The 27726-nt window shown below is 45.4% G+C and overlaps 1 protein-coding gene across 3 annotated transcripts in view; it reads left to right on the plus strand.

Annotated features, from left to right (window-relative positions):
• HPSE2 (heparanase 2 (inactive)) overlaps window positions 1–27726 on the plus strand; it is a 1066536-nt gene that overhangs the window by 595979 nt on the left and 442831 nt on the right. For all 3 annotated transcript variants that reach the window (XM_029610101.1, XM_029610102.1, XM_029610103.1), the window contains one exon: window positions 19165–19336. In XM_029610101.1, coding sequence (XP_029465961.1) covers window positions 19165–19336 — 172 coding nt within the window. The remainder of the gene's footprint in view (window positions 1–19164; window positions 19337–27726) is intronic.

Consider the following 27726-nt stretch of genomic DNA (forward strand, 5'->3'; position numbering starts at 1 on the left):
ATAGCCTTTTAGGGCATGTGATGGGGTATGTTCTCCTGGAACAGTTATGGTGTTGGGACATAGAGGTTTCAGTGTCTAACTAGGCTAGCCTATAAGTTACGACTCCAGTCCTCAACCTTGCAGCTGAGGCCAGTTCAAGCCCCAGTGGTGGTCCTTTCTGGACAAGCAGTTTTCTCAGGAGTCTTCAAGGGAACCTGCTCTAATGAAGTCATATAAAGATAGTTTGCACTGTGTATATATGGTGTAATTATGTTTATGCAGCTTGCTATTTAAGAGCAATGGAGCCATCACTTTCTCTATGTCTGAGTCAGCACTAGTTGGACAAGATGATTTACCTTCTATAGATTTTTGTTGATGCTGACCATCCCCTCGATCTGAGGAGAGTGGGGCGGAAGATGACACAATGAATGTATTTCCTTCTTCTTCTTTTTCGGTGTGGCTGGGAGTGACTCTGCCGGTGTGCAGCAGAATAAACCCTTACTGGTCACCCCACACAAGGCGATTTCAGGGTTGATTGTCCTTGAATGAAGTATCTCTGAACCTAATTTCATTGGAAGGTGCGCTTTAGTGGGATTGTGCCCCTTCATCAAAAATGAGGGTGCTCTACAAGATGCTCAGGATAGGTTTGAGACTATCCTTAGTCAGGTCTTGTGGCCATGGTGTTGCATTTGCAGATTGCACCCTGTTGCACTGTGGTAGTTCAGACTAGTTGCATCTCTCTAGAGACAAACAAGGAACGAGATCCGATGGCAGTTTGCTACAGAACCGGGGGGACTACATTCGTAGCCAATGCGGGCTGTGACATAGTATGGACGATCACTAGACAGGTGGCTTCCAGGATTGTGGCTACACACCAGCTGTAGCTATGGTTTCCAGGCCCAATCTCACAAGGTTGCCCTTTTAGGGTTTTCATTTCTGCAGCATCTTCCAGTACTGGAGCTCCTTAATTTTCACAATGAAGGTCCAATGACTCACCTATTGGCTCAGAGGTGGGTACAGATTGGTCAGACCAATGGTTCTTCAGCATAAGGGATGACTCTGCTCTGGAATTCTTCAAGATTCTTCTGTAATCTCTACGTGCAACTTTCTACTGAACAGAGTGTGAATAGAGATTACCTTAACAAGGCTTTTGGACTTAGGGGCCATCATGCTTGTTCCCAGATAGCAAAAAAAAAAAAGAATATTGCGGGCCATATCCCCCTTTTTCTATCATTCTTAAGGAAGTTGAGCGTCATTTGTATTTAACTTCTTCTGGAGGAAAACTAAGCATTAGAGAAATTTCTCATGTCCTCGTTTCTGGGGAGGCATGTATATACATTTTCCAGGAACATCAGCATTTCCTGAGCTTAGCCGTTCTGAGACATCATTATCATTTTCAGTAATTGTTCTTCAGGTTGGTAGTTGCGCACAAGAACTGTATACAAGGTCATGGTGGTAGTACTGGCATTTCTGTGCAAAGGAGGCATGACTCTAGATGATTTACAGTTGTCTCAGACTTTGGAGTATTTCAGCATGCGGCCGGTGTGAAACAGGGCAGACTAATTCTGCAGGAGAGTCACAATCGGGAGTTGATTGTTGAGTTCCTGAGGTCAATGGCAGCTATTTTGGACATTGTCCCTGGTCAGTAAGCATGCTTGCGGCCTCTTCAGTGCACGTTGCTTTCCCAGTGGCATCCGTGGTCACAGGAGCGTATAATGTGGTTTCACTTGCTCCTGGCAGTGAGGGTCCAGTTGTAATGGTGACTATAGGTAGATCATCTCAGGAAGGGGATTTCCCTGGAGACACTGGGCTGCATGGTTCTCATATCAAATGTGAACTTGCTGAGTTATGGGGCTCTCTATCTGGAATTGGGAGTGCATGTACTTTGACTGGCATGTTTGTGCTTCTCCAAGTGGCTGAAAGCTCATCCAATCACAGTACTTTCAGGCAATGCATAGGCAGTAGTCTATCTTTCATCTAGGTAGAACAGAAGCCTTTGCATTCATGTTAGTGCATTGGGGCCATCCAATCTCATGAAGGTACCGCGATTCTTCAGTCAGCGGTCCAACAGTGCAAACATTTTTTGGTGCTTCCATTCAGGTGTGGCCGTGGGGTAGGATATTATAAGCCTTCCCACCAGGAACATAGACAGACAGCATCTTTCACAAGATTGCTAGCCAGATCACAATCATACTTCCAATATCTACAGATTGGATCTGGAGGCTCTGTTTGCTGATCTACAGAGAGTGCTAATAGGCAGTGCTCTCAGTCTGTCATTCAGGACAGATCGGTTCCTCCAGGAACCCTTCTATTCAAAGATTCGGATTGATTTTGACTTATGGATTGACTCTTGAAAGGGTTTGGTTGCTGATGTGTGCTTAGTCTTCTGCAGGGATTTCCACTTTGCTCCAGGCTGTCTCTCTGGCTTATATAAGAGTCAGAGATCTTCCAGACATAGAGTGAGGAGTGAGGAGTGGGGTGCTCAACCTCTCAGGGAAAAATTCCTTTCCTTTTGGAATTTCCTGCTGGAAGGTTGGCTTAAAGGCTTGGTCTTTACTACCCTGAAGGTTCAGGTAGCAACTCTCGCAGGTGACAGAGGGTGAATCTTTGTTGGACTGGAGGTGTCCAGGTTCTTGAAGGGAGTTAAACATTTTCACCTCCCTTGTGGCTATCGGTGCAGCTCCGGATCCTTAATCTGGTCTTGACTTTGGTGAGTCCCAGCTTTCGTCCACTGTGAGGATGTTCCTTGCAGCTACTTTCCTTTGCAGGCAGTTTTTTTCCTCATGGCAATCTGTTCTGTACGTCAGGTTTCCAAGCTGCGAGATCTTCTTGCATAAACCTGCTTGTACAAGACTCCAGGGATGTTTTGGTTTAAGGCTGTGCCTTCCTTCTTGCTGACAGTGGCTTTGGGAATTTTAGTTGACTCGCTCTATTCCACTTCTCACACTGGAGTGGTTTTGTGATGAGAGTGGGTTTTGTTTTTTGCATGCCTTGGGTGTAAAGTGGCATCAGATGACATACTTGCAGTTTTCTGGCTCTTTTAGGTAGTCAGATTGATTGTTTATGCTTCTTGGTCGAGATAAACAAAGGGATCCAACAAAGCTATAGCTCAGATGCTGAAATTTCTTTCTCTAAATAACTTAGAGGTATTTTCTGCTAGAACTCTGGTGTGTGCAGAGTTGGTTATTTTCTCCTGCTAAGATTTCCGAGGCAGCAACAGGATATATCTTGCACACCTTCCCAAGCATTGTGCTTGGATGTTCAGGCTCCGAAGGGTGCAGCCTTTGCACATGTGGTGTTGTCTGCACCATGGGCAGCCTCCCACTCTGTTTGGGAGTAACTTTGGTACATCTCACTTGTGTGGATTGACCTGCCTAATTGCAGAGGAAGGAGAAATTACTACTTACCTTATAATTTCCTTTCCTCTAAGGAAGGCAGGTCAATCCACAACCTGCCCTTGGCTGCCTACTTCCTTTTTATTCGTACCTTCTTGTGGACAATGCAGGCCGTTATTCTATTCATTAGTTGAAGGACTGGTAAGTGACATAACCAGCTCCTGAGATTAGAGCTGTTAGAATTCCCAGCCACGGATGGCCACGGCTGGCCCCTCCTACCTCCCTTTGCAGTGTTGGGACCACCGCTAGCACCTCCGTGGCAGCAGGGAGGCATCCCCGATGTGGGCTCCTACTCTCTTCTCTCTGGGCAGTCCAAACCGCTGAGCTCCTGCCGCGCTCTGCAGTGGAGGGAATATCCCTCGGCCTCCTCTTTGCGGCATCAGGCCACATGCCAGCACTTCCTGCTTCCTCATCGGGCCGTCCTCCTCCTAGGCACGCGGCCGCGCCCCCTGCATCCACTTAAAGGGCCCACATCACCAAAATTGCCTGCAGCTGTATGGATGACGCTTGGGTTCAGGAAGTATATATAGAAGTCTCCTCTTCCCATTCCTCAACTTGGCAACGAGTCTGCTCGCTTCGGTGAGTTTGTCTGTGCTTCGTTGTGCTCTCGCTCCTGCCTCCTGCCTTTCCAAGTCCTGTTCCTGTCTTTCCGAGTCCTGTTCCTGCCGCTTATCCTTCAGCTCCTGGACGGATCTTCTGGCTTCTGATTTCGGATTGGCGATTAGTGATTATCCCAAGTCAAGCAGGATGATAGTCCTCACATATGGGTGACGTCACTGGACGGAGCCCTATCACAGAAAACTTTTGACTGGCACACTGAGCCGACTAAGCATGCCCAGCATGCCATTATCCTTCGAGCCACAGGGGTCTCCCATCAGTCTTCTTTTTTCCGTGCTGCAGTTAGCCTCGTGGTTAAGGAGCCCTGTGTGTTTTCACACAACTTTTCCTCACGGAAAAACTAATACATTTTCTCCGAAAAATCCCCTCATTGGGGTCTCCCAGTCTCGGATCAATTTTTCCTTGATCGGTGACTAAAACCAAATTTTGCGGTCAATACCGTTCCTTAATTTCATCGGTGACCGCAGGCCGTCGACAGCTGTCCAGCCTTTCACAATGGCAACCGGCTTCAAAAAATGTCCTAATTACTCACGTACCATGTCTATAACCAATCCACACATTGAGTGTGTTTTGTGCCTCGGCCCTGGACATAATGTTTCCTCATGTCCTCAATGTGCTGAGATGACTTCCAAAGGTAGATGGGCCAGTCTAGATAAAATGGAACAACTTTCCAATATCTAGCTCGTTCCATCATCATCGACGCAGTCGTCACTGGCAGGCATTACAAAAAAGGTAATCCTAAAAACCGCCGGGTGCATGGACAAAGTCAGCATCGGTGCTTGAAAAAGAGAGCACCGTGAAAAACACCATCATCAGCATCGACGGGAACCATCCAGTGCCGATTCCGATCTGGGGGTGAGTTCAATTCCTACCGACCCACCCGCTAAAAAGCCCAGGATCAAAGATGCTTCGACACCAACAATTCCAGAACCGAAGCAATCCCCACCGACATCGGTGCCAGTTGCTGAGCCCCCACAGGGACCTGTGGTGCGGCCAGTTTTGCCTCCTCTGCCACCCCCTATAGCTGTTCTATCTGCATCAGCTATCAGGGAGGAACTGGATGGATTTATCCGCCAGGCAGTAGTCGATGCCCTCCGTGACCTCCATCCACTGGTGCCAGTTCCCATACCTCCACCGACTCCAGAGGCATTGATGCTTCAGCCATTACTGTCCCGGCTTGATTTCTTGATCGGTGCCTTACCAACTCAACCGATGCCATCGAGGCCGAAGACACCGATTAAGCATCCAGATCCACCGGTGCCGATTCCGGACGCTTAGGAGGCTGATTCCACTGATTCCGATCAGCCAATACCAGGACCGTTGGGTCTCTCGGGATTGATCTGCCCGATTCCAGCACCGATTCTATCGATGCCAATTCCATTACCATCAATGCCAGGTAAAAAGGAAACAAAAATCATCGATGGAACCATAAAAAATCAAGTCACCATCGATGCCATTCTCCATTCCTCCTGCTAGTCCACATCCACACACGTTCTCAGACACCTGGGAGGATGTGGACTCCGATTCCTCCACTGAGGACATCTTGTCGGACCCTTCACCACGGGAAGAAAGGAGAAAATCACCTCCTGAAGATCTCTCCTTCTCTAACTTTGTGAATGAGATGTCTGGCACGATTCCTTTTCAGCTGGCTACAGAAGAGAACACTAGACATAAAACTTAAGAATTCCTACAGTTTGTTGAAGCTCCTAAAGATATTGTTGCCATACCTGTACATGAGGTTCTAGTTGATCTCCAAAGACGCCTTTGGGAGCATCCATGCACAGTGCCACCTGTAAATAAGAGAACAGATGCCACCTTTTTAGTGCAACATATTCCTGGGTTTTAGAAGCCACAACTCCCACATCAGTCTGTGGTGGCAGAGTCTGCGCAGAAGAGATAAAAAAGTATTAAACCACACTCTTCCACACCTCCTGGAAAGGAACAAAAATTCTTAGATACCTTAGGTCGTAAAATGTTCCAAGGTTCTCTTTTACTATCCCGTATTGCCTCATATCAATTATATATGACACAATATCAGTGGAATTTATGGAAATAAATGCTGAACTTTTCAGAAACCCTTCCACAACAGCATCAAGACTCTTTTAAGTTCATCATTCATAAGGGTCTAGAAACTGGAAAACATGAAGTCCATGCAGTCTATGACTCATTTGAAACTTCATCTAGAATAGCAGCCAGTGGTATCAGCGCTCGTAGATGGGCAAGGCTCAAAGCTTCCGACCTCAGGCCTGAGGTTCAGGAAAAATTGGCAGATCTACCCTGCACAGGTGAAAACCTGTTTGGTGATAAGGTGCAAGTGGCAGTTGCACAATTAAAAGATCACAGTGAAACTTTACGCCAACTCTCCATGATACCAGCGGATACTTCATCTTCTACAGAAAAGATAGAAGAAAACTTTTCTACAGACCACGCAGATATTATCCACCACCTTCTCATGGTAGAACATCAAGACCATCACAAAGAGGTTAATCCAGGCAAATCAAAACATCCAGACCTCAGCCTCCCCCTCAGACAGGCCGAGCATCTGGTTTCTGAAGTGATCCCAGGGAACAGCAGCCTCTCCAAGAACCTGAATCCAAACTTGCCAGTTGGAGGCTGGGTTTCCTATTTTCTACCCAACTGGTCAGCCATAACCACATATCGATGGGTTCTGACCATTATAGCACACAGATACCATCTGGATTTTCTCACACAGCCAAAAGACTCTCCACCAAAGTCTCTTTGGATACACAGAGATCATACAACTCTTCTACAAACAGAATTATCCTCCCTTCTGAGAACCAGGGCTGTGGAACCAGTTCCCTGACCTCAGCAGGGCAGAGGGTTCTACTCCCGCTATTTTCTCATTCCAATGAAAACAGGAGGCCTATGTCCCATCTTAAACCTCCGAATCTCAACAAATTTCTCCGGAAAGAAAAATTCAGGATGGTATCCTTAGGCACCATGCTTCCCCTTCTTCAAACAGGAGATTGGCTCTGTTCTCTGGATCTTCAAGAAGCTTACACTCACATCCCAATATTTCCTCCTCATTGCAAGTTCCTGTGCTTCCTGGTGGGTCGTCAACACTTTCAATACCGAATCCTGCCATTTGGACTTGCCTCGGCACCCCGAGTATTCACAAAGTGCCTAGCGGCCCATTTACGCAAGGAAAGCATACACGTTTTTCCTTATCTGGATGACTGGCCCATCAAAAGCCAATCAAAACAAGGAGCTCTCACTTCTCTCAAGCTCACAATCAATCTACTTCACTCACTGGGATTTCTTCTCAACTACCAAAAATCCCACTTTCTACCTTCTCATCTTCTACAATTCATCGGAGCAGAATTGAACACCACCGTCTCAAAAGCTTTCCTACCAAAAGATCGTGCAGACACGCTCTCCCAGTTAGCGAAATCTCTGCGTGCAAAGCAAACAGCTACAACACATCAATTCCTTACTCTGTTAGGCCACATGGCTTCCACAGTCCACGTCACTCCTATGGCCAGATTAGCCATGAGAATAACGCAATGGACATTGAGATCACAATGGATCCAAGCCATTCAACCACTATCGTCTCCAATTCAAATAACTCACCAGTTACGTTCATCTCTCCTCTGGTGGACAAACCCAACCAATTTGCCTACCGGCCTATCTTTCCAGCAACCAGTTCCTCAAGTAACCTTGACTACAGATGCATCCACCTTAGGTTGGGGAGCACATATCAACAATCTTCAAACTCAAGGCACTTGGACGAGTCTCAAAGCAACATTTCAAATCAACTTCCTGGAGCTTTGAGCTATACGTTATGCTCTCTATGCGTTCAAGGACTGCCTTTCGCACAAGACTGTTCTAATACAGACAACACAGTTGCCATGTGGTACCTGAACAAACAAGGAGGTACGGGTTCCTATCTCCTTTGCCAAGAAGCCACACAAATTTGGGGCTGGGCCCTGACACATTCCATGTTTCTCCAGGCCACTTATCTGGCAGGCATACACAATGTACTTGCAGACCACCTCAGTCATCAGTTCGAACCCCATGAGTGGTCCCTGGATCTTTTCATAGCGACCAAGATATTCCAACGTTGGGGTCAGCCAACAGTGGACCTATTTGCATCCGAGCTGAATCACAAAGTGGACAGATTCTACTCCCTGCACAAACAGAGAAACCAGTTAACCAAGGACGCCTTTGCTCACCCCTGGAACTCAGGTCTTCTATATGCGTATCCCCCGATACTGCTAATAACCAAAACTCTAGTGAAGCTACAACAGGACAAAGGGTCAATGATACTCATAGCCCCATATTGGCTTCGGAAAGTATGGTTTCCCATACTCCTCGACCTCTCAATCAGAGAACCCATTCACCTGTTGTGTCCGTCGGTCTCAGACAGCTTTGCCCAACATGCCTCACCTCTATTTCAGCCTTCTCCACCAGTCTCAGGAGAATGGCGTCCATAGCGTTTCCTTGCCACACCCTCCGGCTTCCCCGGAGCGGCTCTGGCGCGGCGCCCTGCCATGTTGACCTGAGGCCTCCTAGGGCGCATGCGCGCGCATGCCTCACGTCTTGTAGCAGTGTTGGCACGAACCTCGGGGGTGTCCCCCTCGAGTGATGTCACTGCTTCCTCCTTCATAAGGTTGCTCATTTGCTGACTCTTGCCGAGTTAGCAACAGATTAAATTCGCTCCAGTCTGAAGCTGCTCTGCCGCTTCTACTGCTGCTGGAAGATACCTTCACCCTACTAACCTGGGTACCCACTCCTCAGCGGCCGTTTGCTTATTTCCATGTGCCTATCCTATTACAGGTACTCGCTCATCGAGGGCCTATGTGTCTATCCTGGTGCCTGCTACCAATTCTTCAACCTGCTGGAACACTACCTATCAGCTACAGAGAGTGAGTACTACTTCTCCCAGTCTGTCCATCTACAGCTCCTCGCTGTCCATCTGCATCGGGTCCTACACCACCATTGTGGAACGGGTCTCTTCTACCGAGGATCACAGACTGTTGATACCTATCCTCTGACTACTGCTCATTGGGAACTATATCAGCTACAAGGGAGTGTGTAATAACATCTGCCAGTCTGTCTCTCCTACAGTGCCTGATTGGACCTCTGCATCGGGGCCTTACACCACCACTGGGGGACGGGTCTCCTACGCCGAGGATCACAGACTGTTGCTATCCAATCCACTCTCTACTGACACCTCTAGTGAACCATACAAGCTGTATAATAAAGATATATTCTCTGTGTTTGGGCATCTGAGTCTAGCCCGGTGCTACAGTTCCCTAGGAGCTCCTCCCTGTGGGAGATACCATCACTGTTGCCCCTGAGAATCCATCAAACACCTTGATATCATAACATCACCTGGGCACAGCACCCTCTCTCATAACTCAGGATCAGGGCAGGTTGCGACACCCCAACCTTCAAACCCTATCCCTGACTGCCTGAATGTTGAAAGCTTGATCCTGCAACCACTCAATCTTTCAACTAATGCCTCTCAAGTGCTTGTAGCTTCACAAAAACCTTCCACATGAAAATCCTAACATTGTAAGTGGAAAAGATTCACTACGTGGTGCACACAGAAAAGTAATGATCCCTTTTCCTACCCTACATCATCTTTATCTCTGGCTTCTTCCCGACTCTGGTCTCCAGACTTCATCGGTAAGGGTACACCTGAGTGTATCTCATCTTACCACAAAGGAGTAGGGGATGCACTGATATCAGCGCAACCCCTTGCCAGTAGATTTATGAGAGGTTTAATTCAGCTTAAACCCCCTTTGCGGCCATCAGTCACAGAATGGGACCTTAATGTAGTACTAGCAAGGCTCATGCATTCTCTCTTTGAGCCCATAGATTTCTGAGATGTTAAATTTCTTACATGTAAAGTTCTCTTCCTAGTAGATATTACATCTGCTAGAAGAGTCAGTGAGTTACAAGCACTTGTAACATTCTCACCCTATACCAGGTTCCTACATGACCAAGTGATCCTCCAGACTCACCCTAAATTCCTTCCCAAGGTGGTTACAGACTTCCACTTGAATCAGTCTATAAATTTGCCCACATTCTTTCCAAGACCTCACTCTCACCAAGGCGAAAGAGTTTTACACACCTTGGACTGTAAACGTGCGCTAGAGTATTATCTTGACCGCACTAGAGACCACAGGAAATCCACCCAGCTCTTTGTTTCTTTTGTTAAAAACAAACCAGGTAAAGCAGTGGGCAAACAAACTCTCTCTAACTGGCTAGCAGACTGTATAGACTTCGACTATGAAAAAGCAGGCCTTTCTCTCTAAGGACGAGTAAAGGCACACTCAGGGCAATGGCAACCTCAGTAGCACACTATCGTTCAGAACCGATTGCTGACATCTGCAAGGCTGCAACATGGAGCTCTCTTCACACATTAGCAGCTCATTACTGCCTGGACAAGGAAGGACGACAGGATTCAGCCTTTGGACAATCTGTCTTAAGGAACTTATTTCCAGTATAATCCCAACTGCTTCTGCATCCAACCTGCTGTGATTTCAGGCTGCCTCATTTTTTCCAACAGTACACCAGTTGTTGTGCCCATTGCACAAGTTGTTTGTGTTGGATTCATTAACCCTTGAGCCGGCTGGGACAAATGATGATGCACCATGGGAAGACCCACAGTGGATGTCGAAGCCTGGAGGTGGCATCGGGCAGGAGACCGGAGGAATCTTCACCACTGGAAGCCCGAGGTCCCCCCAGGAGGAGCCCGTGAGGACCCGGACCGCTTGGACTTATGTGCGGTCTCCTGTGGGCCGGTGTCTGAAGAGGAGTTCCAGAGTATTTAAGAGAGAAGAAACTGAAACCAGGAGGCCAACTGGAACTTCACCACTGGAAACCTCGGTCCCCCCGGGAGGAGCCCGTGAGAACCCAAGCCGCTTGGACTTAGGCGAGGCCTCCTGGATGTAGTGGATGCAGGACACTGAGGCAAGTAGCAGTCACGGACCAGGGACTGAATCTGAAGACAGAAGCCAATGGACGAGCCGAAGTCAGAAGCCAGTGGACGAGCCAAAGTCAGAAGCCAGTGGACGAGCCAAAGTCAGGAACCAGGAACAGCAACTAGCAACCTCTGAACCAGAGAGAACCTCGTTGCAAGGCAATGAGTGGATCCAGATGCAGGGTTTAAATACCCTGAGAGTGTCTGACGTCACCCCAGGCTGTGCTGTTCCTTCCCGTGCTGGCCCCTTTAAATGTAGAGCCCCTGTGCGCGCGCACGTCTAGGGGGCTGGGCTAGTCACAGAGCATCGGCAGCATCTCTCTCGAGGAGGGAGCGCTGCAGGCCGAAGCCAGGGAGGCCTGTACAGGCCGCAAGGACACCACAGCGGCCCGAACCGTCCCGAGGTAGGTGGAGGGACCGGGGCACGGCACGGGACCGCAACAGTTCGCTGTTGGTCCAACACAAAGATGACTCAGCCTGTAGCTTGCTAATCACCCATATGTGAGGACTATCATCCTGCTTGTCCTGGGATAAAGCAAAATTGCTTACCTGTAATAGGTGTTATCCCAGGACAGCAGGATGTAGTCCTCACGAAACCCACCCACCACCCCATGGAGTTGGGTCCGACACGTTTTATTATTTTATTTTTTGCTAACGCTTATTGCTACAAACGAGACTGAAGGGAGACCCCTGTGGCTCGAGGGATAATGGCATGCTGGGCATGCTCAGTGGGCTCAGTGTGCCAGTCAAAAGTTTCTAGAAACTTTGACCGAAAGTTTTCCGTGATAGGGCTCCGTCCAGTGATGTCACCCATATGTGAGGACTACATCCTGTTGTCCTGGGATAACACCTATTACAGGTAAGCAATTTTGCTTTCTCTGGCTTCTGACCTCGGACTCGCTATTGGTGATTTTCTGGCTTCTGACCTCGGACTGGTGATTGGTGATTCTCTGGCTTCCGACCTCGGACTAAACATCGGCGATTCCTTCGTCTTCTCAAGGGCCCACCTAAGTCCAGCTGGCCCTACGCACCCAAGGGCTCAACCTACGGAGAACAGGGCTGGTATTGATGAAGCTCCAGCCGGCCCTTGTATCAGTTCAGCCTCACCTCCCGACAGTGGGGACTTGTGGGAGTTCACTCCCTCAGGTAGCGCCAACTCCCCCTCTGGTAAGGGGTCCACACCTCCCCTGTCAACACAACAAGAGTATGTTAATGCTTTTGGCTGAGCTCTGTGTTCCCAATTGGGTGAAAACCTGACTGGTTGATTGCTAATAATCATGTTCTCATATAACCACCAGTTTGGCCACAGTTTGACTTCTCCAGAGAATCCTGGCAGGATGATGTCAGGGTGGGGCTATAAGTCTGTGATGTCAGCTTTTACTCCATCTCCATCTGCTGGTAGAGGTGCAAAACCCATTTGTGTGGATTGACGTGCCTTCCTTAGAGGAAAGGAAATTATCTGGTAAGTAGTAATTTCTCCAACGCGCACACATGTGCACCAGTATTAAAGTTACCATCAATGTGAGCGCTATCTAAATAACATGCAGAGGAGAGCATACCATACTATTTCCTACATGCTGCTAAAGCCTAGTTTGTATATGACGTACGTTCTTTTACGTGTTGGCATGCGATAATTATAGCATATAAATACTAGCATCTTCTGGGGTTGGCTTAGTATATAGCTTGCTATTGTGTATGCACACAAAACAAAATGCATGCTAACCTTTAGTGCATAGGCCCCTTTATGTTGTATATAAAAAAATAAGGTAGAAGAACATTTGTCTGTTTATCCTCAGTATGCTACTTCATTTCTTACCTTATCTGTAAAAGTAGTGGAATTGTAGCATTAAAGAAAAGTTTAGCTACACTGAAATTGGAACATAATTGCGTTAAGACAAAAGACAGGAGGAAAATCATAACAAGCTAAAGTATGCATATTTAGTATTTCTTTGAAGACAAGTAGTTCACATCTGTCAAACAGATGGGTGACATCATCCTGATGGCACCTACCAGAACATGACTTCTAAAACTTCAAAACTTTCTAGGAAAATTCTAGACTCTACTGAGCATGCACATCAGTTCCCATTCACACCTGTGCACAGAGAAGTCAATATGCAAAAAATGCCTGCGTGCCTTAATCAGTCAAAATTTGGTTGGCTAAGTCTATTTATTTATTTATTTATTTATTTATTTATTTATCTATCTATCTGAAATATTTATAATATACATTTAATCCAAAGCTCAAAGCGGCATACAATAAAAACATTCATAAACAATCATAAAACAAAACAAGTAAAACAGTTATAGTCACGAAAACTTGAGCCACTCTAGATTAGACCCAAGGTAACATATAATAAAACATTCATAAGTACTTCCTTGTTCCCAGAAAGACAGGAGGATTCCATTCCATCCTAGATCTAAAGGTCCTGAATAAATAACTTAAGATGGCGAAGTTCATTATAAACAAAAGAGACTAGCTATGGATTTGAAGGATTTGAAGAAAACATATATATATATATTTAGAAAGATAAATCCTAGTCATAGTGATCAGCCCTGCGAGTGTTCACAACATGTCTTGCTGGAGTCACAGCATTTTTTATTCAAACTGGGGCTTCATATATTTCACTATCTGGACGATCAAGGGCACCTCTCAGCAGAGACAGAAAGATCCATGATAAGCACCATCTGGGTGCTGGAGTAACTTTGGTTTCATCATAAATTACCCCAAGTTCATACTGACCCAGACACCTCATCTGGAATTCATAGTGGCTCTGCTAGACATGAGTTAAGCCATGATTTGTCTCCCTGACAGCAGAGTCTGGACCTAGTGTCCACAGGGGAGGAAGAGAGGTGGAGTTAGCAGACATCAGCATGAGACATGGGCCTCATTGTCTCAACAGAACATAACATATACTTCCCACAGAATGGCTTGATATGAGATACACCCAATGGAACTTAAAGTTCCAGTGGAATCAAGCCATTTAGGGATTTAAGGAATTTATCAGTGTTCCAGAAAAGCTCAGGGACTCCCTCTCCCATTGGCTTTTCCATTCTAATTTGACTAAGAGCATGCCCTCCTTCTAAATTTTATGATTATTCTAACCACAGATACATCCAACCTGGGTTTGGGATCCTATCTTGATAAATCTTATAATCAGGGACCCTGCTCCCTTTAGGACAGAGCTTTCCAAACTGTGTGTCGGGACACGTTAGTGTGTCGCCTGCAGTGTGCAGGTGTGTCGCGCAAGCCCGGTCAACTCTGATGCGAGTTTGGGCTTTTTTTTTTTCTAGAGATTCACTTTTTTTTTTCGGTTTATGGGTTGCTTATTATTGGGTGATTTTTGCTGTCAATCGCGTTTTTTTGGGGGGCTTGGTGGGTGGAACGAGCCCAGCCATCCTTGCATTGGCTGCTGCTGCCGATGAGGCCTGGCCATGAGGAGTACTGACTGCAAGCAGCAGTGTCTGGTGATCATGGAAGGGAGTGAAGCACTTAACTGGCAACAATCAAAAAGACGAGGTACATGAGTGTGGGGGCCAGACATGTGCTGGGGGGAGAGAGATAAGTGAGTGGGGGGGAAAACGTGCTGGGGGGACAGACATGTGCTTGAAGGGGAGAGATATGAGTGTGTGGGGGCCAGACATGTGCTGGGGGGGAGGAGAGAGATGAGTGTGTGGGGGACAGACAATTTGTTTTATTATTGTTTCTCATAAATTATAACAATAACATGAATCTTGGAATATATATTTTTAATATAAATTTAAGGTTTTCATGAGATAGGTTGTGTCGTGAAACATTTTATTTATGTATATATTTAAGGAAACATACATAAATTGTCGAAATATGTTTCGTTCGTTTAACCTTTAACCTCTGGTTTACTAGTAGACTGAATTACCGTGTCGTGAAATTATGTTTGTCTAAAAAGTGTGTCACCAACATGAAAAGTTTGGAAAGCTCTGCTTTAGGAAAAGAGACTGCACATCAACCTTCTAGAAGACTCCATCTAATTGGATAGTGGATTGCATATCCAATTAAGAAATTCTCCAGATGGTTGAACGAGCCTGTCACACTTTGTATTGCAAAACAGCCATTGCCTTCTATCTGGCAATTACAGTAGCTGGGTTTTAAAAAAATGTGGACGAGTTCCTGGAGGAGAAGTCAATAAACTGTTACTAACTAAATAGACTTAAGAAATAGCCACTACTTATCTCTCCACGATGGATCTCTCTGTTTACTGTTTGGGATCTTGCCAGGTACTTGTGATCTGTATGGAAACAGGATACTGGAGTTGATGGACCATCGGTCTGACCCAGTATGGCATATTCTTATGTTCTTATCTGGAGCAGAGTAACAACCTTAGAAAGTGCACCTAGCTTTTGTTTATTTTTGTCCAAAAAAACCTAGAATTGCTGTGTCACAGAGAACACTATCTAATTGGATAGCAAATTTCATATTCTTCACTTATACCCAAGCAGGTTTGACTTTAGAGGGGCATGTCAATGCTCAAATTTCAGAGCCATGGCTCCATCAGTGGGCCATCTCAGTTCAACCTTCACTGAAGAGGTATGTAAGGCTGCTGTTTACATAATGACTCCTGATGCAACAGCAGGTTTGGACAGTCCAGTATCAGGGTCTTATCAGGAGTTAGAACCAATTCTCAGGCTCCATTTTTATGATTTTGGGTTGTCTTCTATTCGATTAAAAAGAGAGTTATAAACCACTGAAAACATTTTATTCCACCCTGTTGCCAGGTTTGTTGTTCTTTCCTCCTTTTCTTTGAAAACAACCCTTAGGTAGGGAGTCTTATATGTATGATTGATGTGAACTTCTTGTTTTCAGAGAAAGTGAAATTGTTTACTAGCAGTAGAGGTTCTCTGGAGACAGCAGTGCACTAGTCACACAAACCCTCCCTCCTCTCCTTCTAGAGTTGAGCTCATTAAGATAATAAAAAAATCGAGGCACATTGAATGGGCATGGGTGCATGGCAACTGCCATAGATGACAAATGGAACTCTAGGATTTTTCTGGAAAGTTCTGGAAATTGAATTACAATTGGTGCCATTAGGATGACACGTTTGACTGGTGAACTGATCTCTTCAGAGAACATCTGTTACAAGTAAGCAATTTTGCTAAATCTAGTAATATACATTTGCCTTATCATAATTGTTTATAGTTCTAAATATTATTGAGATTTAAATTTAGCACCATGTAGCTGGATAAGTTATGAATAACTGGTAGCTCTGTAGACCTGTCCTAAAGTTAGCCGGATAAACTTATCTATCATATATTGAAAGCTGATGTAACTCTGATGCTCTTCTGGAAAAGCTTGGAAAACCTCATAACATTCTTATTGTCTCACTTTAAAACAGCCATTACACCACGTTAGTTCCTTAACGCTTATTTTTTCTTTGTATGTGTGTTGGCTTTGTTTTTAAGTGTATTTTACAACCTATTTGTTGGCAAAGGGCTGTAAAATTTTAATCATTGGTTTCAATCTTGATCATAGTAACTTGAGCATATTAAATTTTTTTGTTTTTTTTCAATTTTTAAACATTTTAAAGACACTGGCACTTATCATTAAGGAAGAAATCAGCACTTCTGAATCGCCCAAACTGACACGGCTCGTGTTTCGTACACTTCTTCAGGGGTGGCTTCTAAATTGTGCTGTTCAGTAGCAGACGAGATGTTACACTGAGGTATTTTAGTGAGCCCTTGGGCCTCAGCCTGACCCCAGATGGATCCAAGATCGAACCAAGGGTTGGCGACATGTCCCAGCATGGCAGAAAATGGTCTTACCCTCTGCCAGGCCTGCAAGCTCCCAGAGCCAACAACAAGATGATGTTGGTAGGGGAACAGTCCTTCGACTGTTCCAAGCCCTTTTGGACCTGCCGCTTGGATCGGCATGGAGCAGCAGGCTGGCCTGATGATGAGAGCAGACGGAGGCCTTGACACAAAGACATGACACTAAGATTGAAGCGGCGGCATCACAGACGAGGGTTGATGCAAAGACATGACACCGAGGATGATGAGCATAAGAACATAAGAACATGCCATACTGGGTCAGACCAATGGTCCATCAAGTCCAGCATCCTGTTTCCAACAGTGGCCAATCCAGGCCATAAGAACCTGGCAAGTACCCAAAAACTAAGTCTATTCCATGTTATTGTTGCTAGTAATAGCAGTGGCTATTTTCTAAGTCAACTTAATTAATAGCAGGTAATGGACTTCTCCTCCAAGAACTTATGCAATCATTTTTTAAACACAGCTATACTAACTGCACTAACCACATCCTCTGGCAACAAATTCCAGAGTTTAATTGTGCGTTGAGTAAAAATGAACTTTCTCCGATTAGGTTTAAATGTGCCACATGCTAAATTCATGGAGTGCCCCCTAGTCTTTCCATTATCCGAAAGAGTAAATAACTGATTCACATCTACCCGCTATAGGACTCTCATGATTTTAAACACCTCTATCATATCCCCCCTCAGCCATCTCTTCTCCAAGCAGACATGACACCAAGGATGATGAGTAGACATGACACCAAGGCTGTTGAAGACATGACACCAAGGCTGATGCAACAGCATCAGAGACGAGACAAGGAACTTGGAGAAGTCCAGATGAGATGAGAAGTTGGGAAGGAAGATATTGGCACTGTCTCTCAGGGCGCCCTACACAGCCCACCTTCACGGGTGGACCCAATGGGCTGGTTGTGGACCACCCTGTCCCACTGCACACCCTACACAGCTCAAGGAGGCTGGTCATGGACCACAAGGAGAGCAGGACGAGCGCAGGACAGGATCCAGTCGAGGTGGGACTTCGACGACAAAGCCGATGTCATCCGAAGCACCACAACGGCTGATAACGCAGGACGGCTCAGGAGCACAGGACACCAGTCCACTGCCGGCATCTCCCAAGACAGAGAAGCATCACTGGAGATCCACGGCTGGGAGAACAGAAGGCTCAGGAGCACCAAAATATAACACCAAGAAGGGCTAGAACACCAGGAAGTGAGACATCAGGAGATGAGACACCAGGACACCTGGATGGGGATCTCAGGCAATGAAGACATGGTTCAAGACACAGATGAGACGAGGAGCTCCACGAAGAACACCAAGGACCTGTTGGAGCGCTGGACAACAGGAGCTTACAGAGATGAAGTAACTCTGATGCAAGCCAAGGCATGAGTGCTGGAGCAAGGCTTTTATACTCCAGGAGCAGGCAACTCCCTGGGAGGAGTGCAGATGGGCCGTCCCTCGCTGGCTCTATAAGAGTGGAGAGGAGCCGCAGGCCCGCCCCTTAGGAGAAGGGCGTGGCCCACACCAGAGCATCCAGGCTGCAGTGGAGGCCTCCCAGGCCGTGGAGTAGGATCCGGACAATTGCTCAGGCGAGGCCCTGGCTTCGGAGCAGCCTCCAGGGAAAGGTAAGATGCCTCCTGTGGCGCTGCTACAGGAGGAATCATAACACAAGAGAGGAGTCCTGACACTAGAAATAGCACAATTTAGAAGCCACCCCTGAAGAAGTGTACAAAACACGAGCCGTGTCAGGTTGGGAGATTCAGAAGTGCTGATTTCTTCCTTAATGATAAGTGCCAATGTCTTTAAAATGTTTAAAAATTGAAAAAAACAAAAAAAATTAATATGCTCAAGTTACTATGATCAAGCTTGGAAACCAATGATTAAAATTTTACAGCCCTTTGCCAACAAATAGGCTGTAAAAAACACTTAAAAACAAAGTCAACACACATACAAAGAAAAAATAAGCGTTAAGGAACTAACGCGGTGTAACGGCTGTTTTAAAGTGAGACAATAAGAATGTTATGAGGTTTTCCAAGCTTTTCCAGAAGAGCATCAGAGTAACATCAACTTTCAATATATGATGTTTTCATATTATTATATCTAGTATCATACAATACATCATATTGTTGCAGTTTACAATATTATAGGATAAACTTATCTGGCTAACTTTAGAATAGCTGGATATATTCAGTGGCACACTTGTGCCACAAGATATATAGACTAAATTAGCTGGGTAAGTTTATTCGGCTAACTTGCTGAGTCGCACAGCAGCTGAATATGAACCTCATTGTTTATCATCACCCAATACTGCGATTCAGAGGTATAAAAATCAGTTAAAAGTAATACTAATTGAGTAAGAAGTTGAGATAAGATAGAAAGTGGAAGACTAATCTTAATAGCTCTGACTTATATGTCTATGTTTCTCCAGAGCCCAACAACTATCGGGCACTTATTGGACGAACAGTGAATGGAAGTCAGTTAGGAAAGGACTACATTCAGCTACGGAACATGCTACAGTCTATTCGGACCTATTCCAAAGCAAGTCTGTATGGACCTAATATTGGGAGACCCAGGAAGAATGTCATAGCACTGCTTGATGGGTATGTAAAGCAGATAGCTATGTTTAGGAGTTTTAGGCCTTCATTTCTTACTGTGAGTAAAAGAGTATAATACAGACATGTCATACATGATGTCCAACAAGAAGGATGTATTTTCTATGGATTCCACAGATGGGTTTCTTAATGTATTACATGCTACGCCAAAACTTCCCAGTTGTAACTTGTGAGCAAATGTAGGCAAATAAAATCTTTAAAAGCCCTTAGGACAGTTTTCTTAGACAACTATGAATTGTCACATCTTTTGTTTAATTATTTAATTTTCTTCAAATCCAGGAAGGGAAAAAAATCTGGAGAAAATAAAGATGGTAACTTTCAAATCAGCACACAGGCTGATACATCGACTTGCACCCAGGGATGTGGCCATTTTCTAACATATGCACAAATGTTATAAAATAGCCTGGTTGCATGCACATGTGCACCAAATTTTAAGTGGGCATGCGCAATTGCGTGTAAATGCTGCTTCTACCACATGAATCGGAGAATTTTAAAAAGGGGCGTGCACCAAGGCTCTTCCCAGTTTTAACAGTTTGTCCTAAGTTCATCCAGTTAAGAGATAGGTCCTCCAATCCCCCATGGTTTGAAAGCCTTCACTCCCCCCAGTTAGCCCCAACACTTAAAACCCTGCAGATCTGCCTATTTTTCTTTATTTTTTTTAACTTAAATATCATCCATAATAGAACTTGCGCATTAGGGGACAGCGGCAAGCGCTGGATCGTGTAAGTATTTATGTGCACATCTCAAATTCATGCCCCAAATTGTCCATGCCTCACCCAGACCACATCCAAGCACCTCCCCTTTTTGAAAACTGCAGCATTTACGCACAGATCCGGGTGGCAATTAAAATCTGCTCAGTGTGCACAAGCCCAACTTATTTGCCCATCCCCCAATTGATGTGCCTGCCGGGCTTTTAAAATTCACCTTAAATTGAGCAATAAAAACCTTTGCACAGAGTACTGTGGGCCTGTTATCAAACAGTGCTAAATTTAAGCAATAGGTAAAAATTCCACAGTGATTTTTACATAAGTTTTTGCTTGCACGTGGAATCATTACTCTTACAAAAGCTGCAAGGAATTATAGCATTGGACAAAATATGCATTCTTTCAAAATTATGAAAGCAAATTAACTCTCAGGCTTTTTACCCTTTTGCCCAAAACCTAAATCTGACTAAGATTACTAGAAAGATAACTGTGTACAAAGCACAACATCAATTTTTATATTTTGGCTCCAACTATTATTTCATTTTCTTTCATAGTTGTATGACATGCTTCTCCTGTTGACTGCAATTCTCGCCACTTTCCTTGACAGTGTTGCTCTGGCATGAGAATTGGCTGGTAGGCCTTAAGAATGTAAGACTTGCCATGCTGGTTTAGACTAAGGGTTCATCAAGCCCAGTATTCTGTTTCCAACATTGGCCAATACAGGTCACAAGTATCTGGCAGGATCCCAAAAAGTAGATAAATTCCACGCTGCTAATGGCCAGGGATAAGTAGTGACTTTCCCCAAGTCTATCTGGTTAATAACAGTTTCTCACAGGACAAGCAGGATGGTAGTCCTCACATATGGGTGACATCATAGGATGGAGCCCAGTCACGGAACACTTGTCAAAGTGTCTAGAACTTTGACTGGCACCTACTGGGCATGCCCAGCATGGCACTAAACCTGCAGCCAGCAGGGGTCCCCCTTCAGTCTTCTTTTTTCTGCGCAGCAATAGCCACGCGGGTTAAGGAGCTCCACAGAGATTCCTGACAGGAATTTTCCTCACGGAATTACTAAAAACTTTCATACCCCACAGGGGTCCCTCCTTCTAATTTTTTGACTCTGCAGTACTCCAGTAAGTTTTTTACCCGTTTTCGGTCGATTCTTGTCGAGTTTGGCCCTCGCAGCCTACTGGCCGTCGACCGTACCGCGGCTAAATTTTTCAAAGGCCATGGCGTCGGGGTTCCATCGGTGCCCGGACTGTACTCGCACCATGTCCATAACAGACCCGCATAAAGTCTGTGTAATGTGTCTCGGCTGCGAGCATGATGTCCTGACTTGCACCAAATGTGCCTTAATGACACCAAAAGGTCGCAAGGCCAGAATGGAGAAAATGGAACTTCACTTCCGTTCTCAAACTCCGATGCCGTCTATTGCATCGACTTCATCTGAACCAGCACCATCCACTTCATGCCAGTATTAGCCACCGGCCGCTGACCGTCCAGAGTCGACGACTTCTCGGCCTTCGACTACCTCTACTCCCCTTCAGGACCAAGGGGATCATAGAGAAAAACATCGGCATCGACACCGCAAGTCTCGGACCATCGAGGAAGGAAAATCTTCGACCTCGCCATCGTCCAAGCCGCCATTGAAGAAACCCCGTCCAGAAAGGGCATCAACCCTTTCTGCGACCGGATCACCGAGGCAACCCTCACCCGGACAGGTATCGGGATCTGCAATTCCACCTTTAATGGTGGCCCCTCTGGCTATGCCTCTGCCTCCTTCTTCCCTTTTGGAGCCGGGGCTTCTTGCTCCAGGTCTCCGTGAAGAACTGGACCGGATGGTTCAGGAGGCCATTGATAAGATGATGCACAGACTCCAAGGTCCCCCAGCGCCGAAATCGGTGCTGGTCGCGGAACCGACCATCGATCCCATTCCGGCAGCATTGGCACCACTGCTCTCGAAGATGGAAGCGCTCATAACTGTTTTTCCACCGATGGATCCTGGGTCACCGATGGCTCCGGTGCCTTCCCCGCTTACCCTGTCGTCGGGAGGGGAAACACCGTTCCGCATTCCTTCATCGGGAGTCCTTCCGATGCCTCAACCATCGATGCCAATGCACCCATCGGCGCCACCAATCCATCCATCGATGCCCTTGATGCCTGCACTGGTGCTCTCGATGCCTTCATCGGTGCCTCCAATACTTCCCTCGATGCCTTCAGATCCTAGACTAGGACCTTCAGGAATACCATCGTCCCGCCCTTCTCAGGTTCCTACAGGGACAGGTGCTGATCTCTATGACACCTGGACTGATGATTCATCTCAGGACATCGATGATTTACCATCGCCACCTTCTCCTACTGAAATTAGGAAGCGTTCTCCTCCAGAGGACTTGTCCTTCATAAATTTTGTGAAGGAAATGTCTGAATTGGTTCCCTTCCAATTACAGACTGAGCAAGATGATAGGCATCAAATGATGGAGCTGTTACAATTCCTGGATGCTCCCAAGGAAATAACCTCCATCCCTATTCACCAGGTTCTTTTGGATCTCCTCAAAAAGAATTGGGAACACCCTGGTTCTGTTCCTCCAGTCAACAGAAAAGTTGATATCACTTATTTGGTCCAGAAAGCCCCAGGATTCCAAAAACCTCAGCTGGATCACCAATCTGTGGTTGTAGAATCTGCCCAAAAGAGGGCAAAAAGATCAAAACCCCACTCTTCCTTTCCCCCAGGTAAGGAACAGAAATTCCTGGATGCCATTGGCTGGCGTGTCTTCCAGGGATAAATGCTTATCTCTTGGATTGCCTCCTACCAGCTATATAAGACCCAGTACAACAGGGTCTTATTCAAGCAAATACAGGACTTTGCAGAGTCCCGGCCTCAGCAATTCCAGGAACAGCTTCAAACCCTGGTACACAAGGGATTCGAGGCAGGGAAACCACGAAATAAGATCCTCTTATGATATCTTCGACACCGCTTCCAGGGTATCTGCAACTGCTATTTCGGCAAGAAGTTGGGCCTGGCTCAAGTCTTCGGACTTGCGCCCTGAAATACAAGACAGATTATCTGATCTACCCTGCATAGGAGACAATCTGTTTGGTGAACAGATTCAGCGGATGGTGGCGGAACTCAAGGACCATCATGAGACCCTTCGCCATCTCTCTCTGATGCCCTCTGAGTATTCCTCCAAACAGCCTTTCAGGAAGGATAATAAAAAGTCATTCTTCCATCCAAAGAAGTCCTATCCACCACTGTCTAGAACTCGTTCCATGAGACCTTTCCAAAAGGCCCAGTCTCGTCAACCTCATAAGCAGCTCCTCAGCTGGGCCCTGCTTCCGGTTTTTGACTCCTGCATAGAAAGCAGCAGCCAGTTTCCACCGCCTTCCATAAAGGTGTCGGGGACGTTTCTATTTCGGTACAACCCCTAGTAACATGTTTTCTGAAAGATTGCTTCACCTCAAGCCTCCACTGCATCATCCGGCCACTTCTTGGGACCTCAATCTGGTTTTGGGTCAGCTCATGAAACCACCTTTCGAGCCTCTCCAATCCTGTGATCTTCGCCATCTCACATGGAAAGTGATTTTTCTTTTGACAATCACATCTGCTCGCAGAGTTAGTGAGTTACAGGCCCTAGTTATCTATCCGCCTTACACTAAACGTCTGCAGGACCGGGCAGTACTCTGCACTCACCCTAAGTTCTTACCTAAGGTAGTATCGGAGTTTCACATTAATGAAGCCATTATACTACCTACCTTCTTTCCCAGGCTCCACTCCAATCCAGGAGAACAGGCTCTGCATACCCTTGATTGTAAACGGGCTCCAGCATTCTATCTAGACCGTACAGCTGCCCACAGGAAAAGCACTCAATTGTTTGTCTCTTTCCATTCCATCAAATTGGGGCAGCCTGTGGGTAAGCAGACTCTCTCCTCCTGGTTGGCGGACTGCATATCCTTTTGTTATCAACAAGCAGGCATTCCACTTCAAGACCGTATTAAAGCACACTCTGTGAGGGCCATGGCGACTTCAGTAGCACACCTACGCTCGGTGCCGCTTCCTGACATTTGCAGGGCTGCTACCTGGAGTTCCCTCCATACCTTTACAGCCTATTATTGCTTAGACAAGGCCGGAAGACAAGATTCCATCTTCAGCCAGTCTGTCTTGCACAACCTTTTTACAACTTGATGTACCAACACCCTTCTGCCTGCCCGTTAGGGTTCAGGATGCCCTCTACCAAATTCCACCCCAGTCCTTGTGCCTATTGCACATCTTGGGTACATTTGGTGCATTTCTCGGACATCCTCAGCTTGGTACTCACCCATATGTGAGGACTACCATCCTGCTTGTCCTGTGAGAAAACAAACGTTGCTTTCCTGTAACAGGTGTTCTCACAGGACAGCAGGATGTTAGTCCCCACAAAACCCGCCCGCCACCCCGCAGTGTTGGGTTCGTTTTTTTATTTTATTTTTCGGTACTTCCTGTAGATTTAAACAAGACTGAAGGGGAACCCCTGCTGGCTGCAGGTTTAGTGCCATGCTGGGCATGCCCAGTAGGTGCCAGTCAAAGTTCTAGAAACTTTGACAAAAGTGTTCCGTGATTGGGCTCCATCCTATGATGTCACTCATATGTAAGGACTAACATCCTGCTGTCCTGTGAGAACACCTGTTACAGGAAAGCAACGTTTGTTTTATGGACTTCTCCTCCAGGAACGTGACCAAATCTTTTTAAACCCAGCTACGCTGTCTTTAGCTTAATTGTGCATTAAGTGAAAAATAATTTTCTCTAATTGGTTTTAAATGTACTACTTACTAACTTCATGGAGTGAACCCTAGTTTTTGTATTTTTTGAAAGAATAAATAACCAATTTATATTTTCCCACTCTATTCCACTCATAATTTTATAGACCTCTATCATTTCCCCTCTCAGCCATCTCCAAGGTGAACAGCCCGATCCTCATTAGCCTTTCCTCATAGAGGAGCCATTCCATTCCCTTTATCATTTTGGTTGTCCTTCTCTGTACCTTTTCCATATCAGCTGTATCTTTTTTGACATGTGGCAACCAGTTTTCACACAATTTTCTAGGTGTGGTCTCACTGTGGAGCAATACAGAGGCATTATGATATTCTCTGTTTTATTCTCCATTCCTTTCCTAATAATTCCTAACATTTTTTTGCTTTTTTGACCACCATCACACTGCTCTGAGGCAGTTCTAAAGTTATCTGGCTAACTTAGTCATTTATGGTTGAAAATCAGCTAAGTTGGCCTGATAACATTACCCTGCCCCCGGAAGGCCCTTTTTAGCCTTTGCTAAAAATAATGACTTATCTGGCTATAATTTAGCTGGATAGGTGCCCCAATATTATAAAAGTTATAATTTAGCTGGAAAGCTTGTGAATTATCCCACTAAATGGATTTGAATATTGACTTCTAAATAGCTACCAGGGATCCTCTGTGTTTATCCCATGCCCTTTTGAATTCCAGTACCATTTTTGTCTTCATGACCTCTTCCATGTATCCACAACCCTTTCTATCAAGAAATATTTCCTGACATTGTTCGTGAGTCTACCCCAATGGAGTTTTCTATCATGACCCCTAGTTCTACAGCTTTCTTTCCATCAGAAAAGGTTTTATTCTTGTGCATCATTAATACTTTTAAGGTATTTAAATGTCCGTATCATATATCTCCTATCTCTCCTCTCCTCCAGGGTATACATATTCAGGTTCTTCATTCTCATCTCATATGGATTTTGATTCAGAGCCCACACCATTTTGGCTGTCTTTCTCTGGACTGTTACAATCCTGTCTCTATCATTTTTGAGATACGGTCTCCAGAACCGAACACAGTACTCCAGGTGAGGCCTCACCAAAGACCTGTACAGACAGGAAGGGGAGACAGGATGGGTCAAAAGGTTCTTATCTGCTGACAAGTACTATGAAGTCAATATTCAGTTACTGCCTAGATTGCCAAATTAGCCAGATAAACTTATCTAGCTAACTTTGGTGGCTGTTCAGTGGTGCAGCTACATTATTGACTACAGATGGCTATCTTAAAGATAACCAGATACATTTATCCAGCTAACTTTAGGATATCTCTATGACATGACCAGAGTTAGGAAGATATGTTATCCGGCTAACTCTGACTATCTTAACTTATCCTTCTAACTTAACTCGTCCCAGAAATGACCTTGAAATACTCTAAAGTTTAGCCAGATATGTGTCCAAAATATTCAAAAGTCAGCATTTAGCTGGATATCTTGTGTGATGTCTGGCTAAATACCTCTGATTATAGACCTCATATTCAGCAGCCATCCCAGGCTATAACTTGTTAAGGAAGGACAGAGAGGACAGAAAAGGGGGAGTAGTAGCTCTTTATGTCAAAAACAATAATCAAGCAATGAACTGCAAGGAAGGTGGGGTAAAGAAGAAGCATTATGGACCATCCTAAAAAGAGAAGATGGGGCTTCCATTTTTACTGGTGTTATCTACAGACCTCCAACCCAAATGGAGGTTTGGATATGGATTGGAGCATCCCTTCTGCAAAATCTAAAAGTAGAGAGATAGTGGATGCGCTTGAAGGTGCTCTACTCAAACAAATAGTAATGGAAGCCATGAGGGAGAGTGTAATCCTTGATCTAGTGCTCACTAATGGGGATAATGTCTCTGCTGTTCAGGTAGGGGCTCACTTGAGCACTAGTGATCATTAGATGGTATGGTTCGATATCTCAAATAGGAGACAGAGAAGTCACACAAAGCCTCGAGTTTTGAATTTCACAAATACAGACTTTGTCAAAATAGGGATATAACTGGAGGAAGTAAGACTGGGAGAAAATGGATGAGGTGGAAAAACAGTGGGTCAAATTAAAAGGAGCTATTACTAAAGCAACAAATCTATATGTTAGTAAAGTAAACAAAAGTAAGAAGAAAAAGAAACCAATCTGGTTCTCTAAGTAGGTGGCTGAAAAGATTAAGGCAAAGTGAACAGCATTCAAGAAGTATAAATGATCCCAAAAAAAGGAACACAATGAAGAATATCTGTTAAAACTGAGGGAGACAAAGAAAGAAATCAGGAAAGCAAAAAGTCAAATGGAAAAAAGGATTGCCAAAGAAGTAAAGCAAGGAGACAAAAACATTTTCAGATCTATCAGAGAAAGAAGGGAGGCCAGAAGTGTTATAGTGAAACTGGAAGATAATAAGGAGCACTGTGTGGAGAAAGATGAAGAAATGGCAGAAATATTAAACAAATACTTCAGTTTGGTATTCACTAAAGAAGACCCTGGAGAAGGACCGTTGCTGGTTGACAAAACCGTAGATGGAGATGGGTAGATGAAACTCGGTTTACAGAAGAGAATATATAGAAGGAGCTAATTAAACTGAAAGTGGACAAGGCCATGGGGCCAGTTGAGGTTCATCCCAGGATACTGAAGGAGCTCAGAGATGTGCTTGTGGGTCTGCAGCATGACCTGTTCAATAGATCCCTGGAAATTGGAGTGGTGCAGAGTGATTGGAGAAGTGCAGTGGTGGTCCTGCTTCACAAGAGTGGGAGCAGAGAGGAGGCTGTAAACTACAGTCTGGTTAGCCTCACCTCGGTGGTGGGGAAATTAATGGAGACTTTGTTGAAGGAAAGGATAGTGAACTATCTATAGTCATGAGAATTGCTGGACCTGAAGTAGCATGGATTC

The sequence above is a fragment of the Rhinatrema bivittatum genome, chromosome 7 (genome assembly GCF_901001135.1).
Source record: "Rhinatrema bivittatum chromosome 7, aRhiBiv1.1, whole genome shotgun sequence".
In the NCBI taxonomy this organism is placed as follows: Eukaryota; Metazoa; Chordata; class Amphibia; order Gymnophiona; family Rhinatrematidae; genus Rhinatrema; species Rhinatrema bivittatum.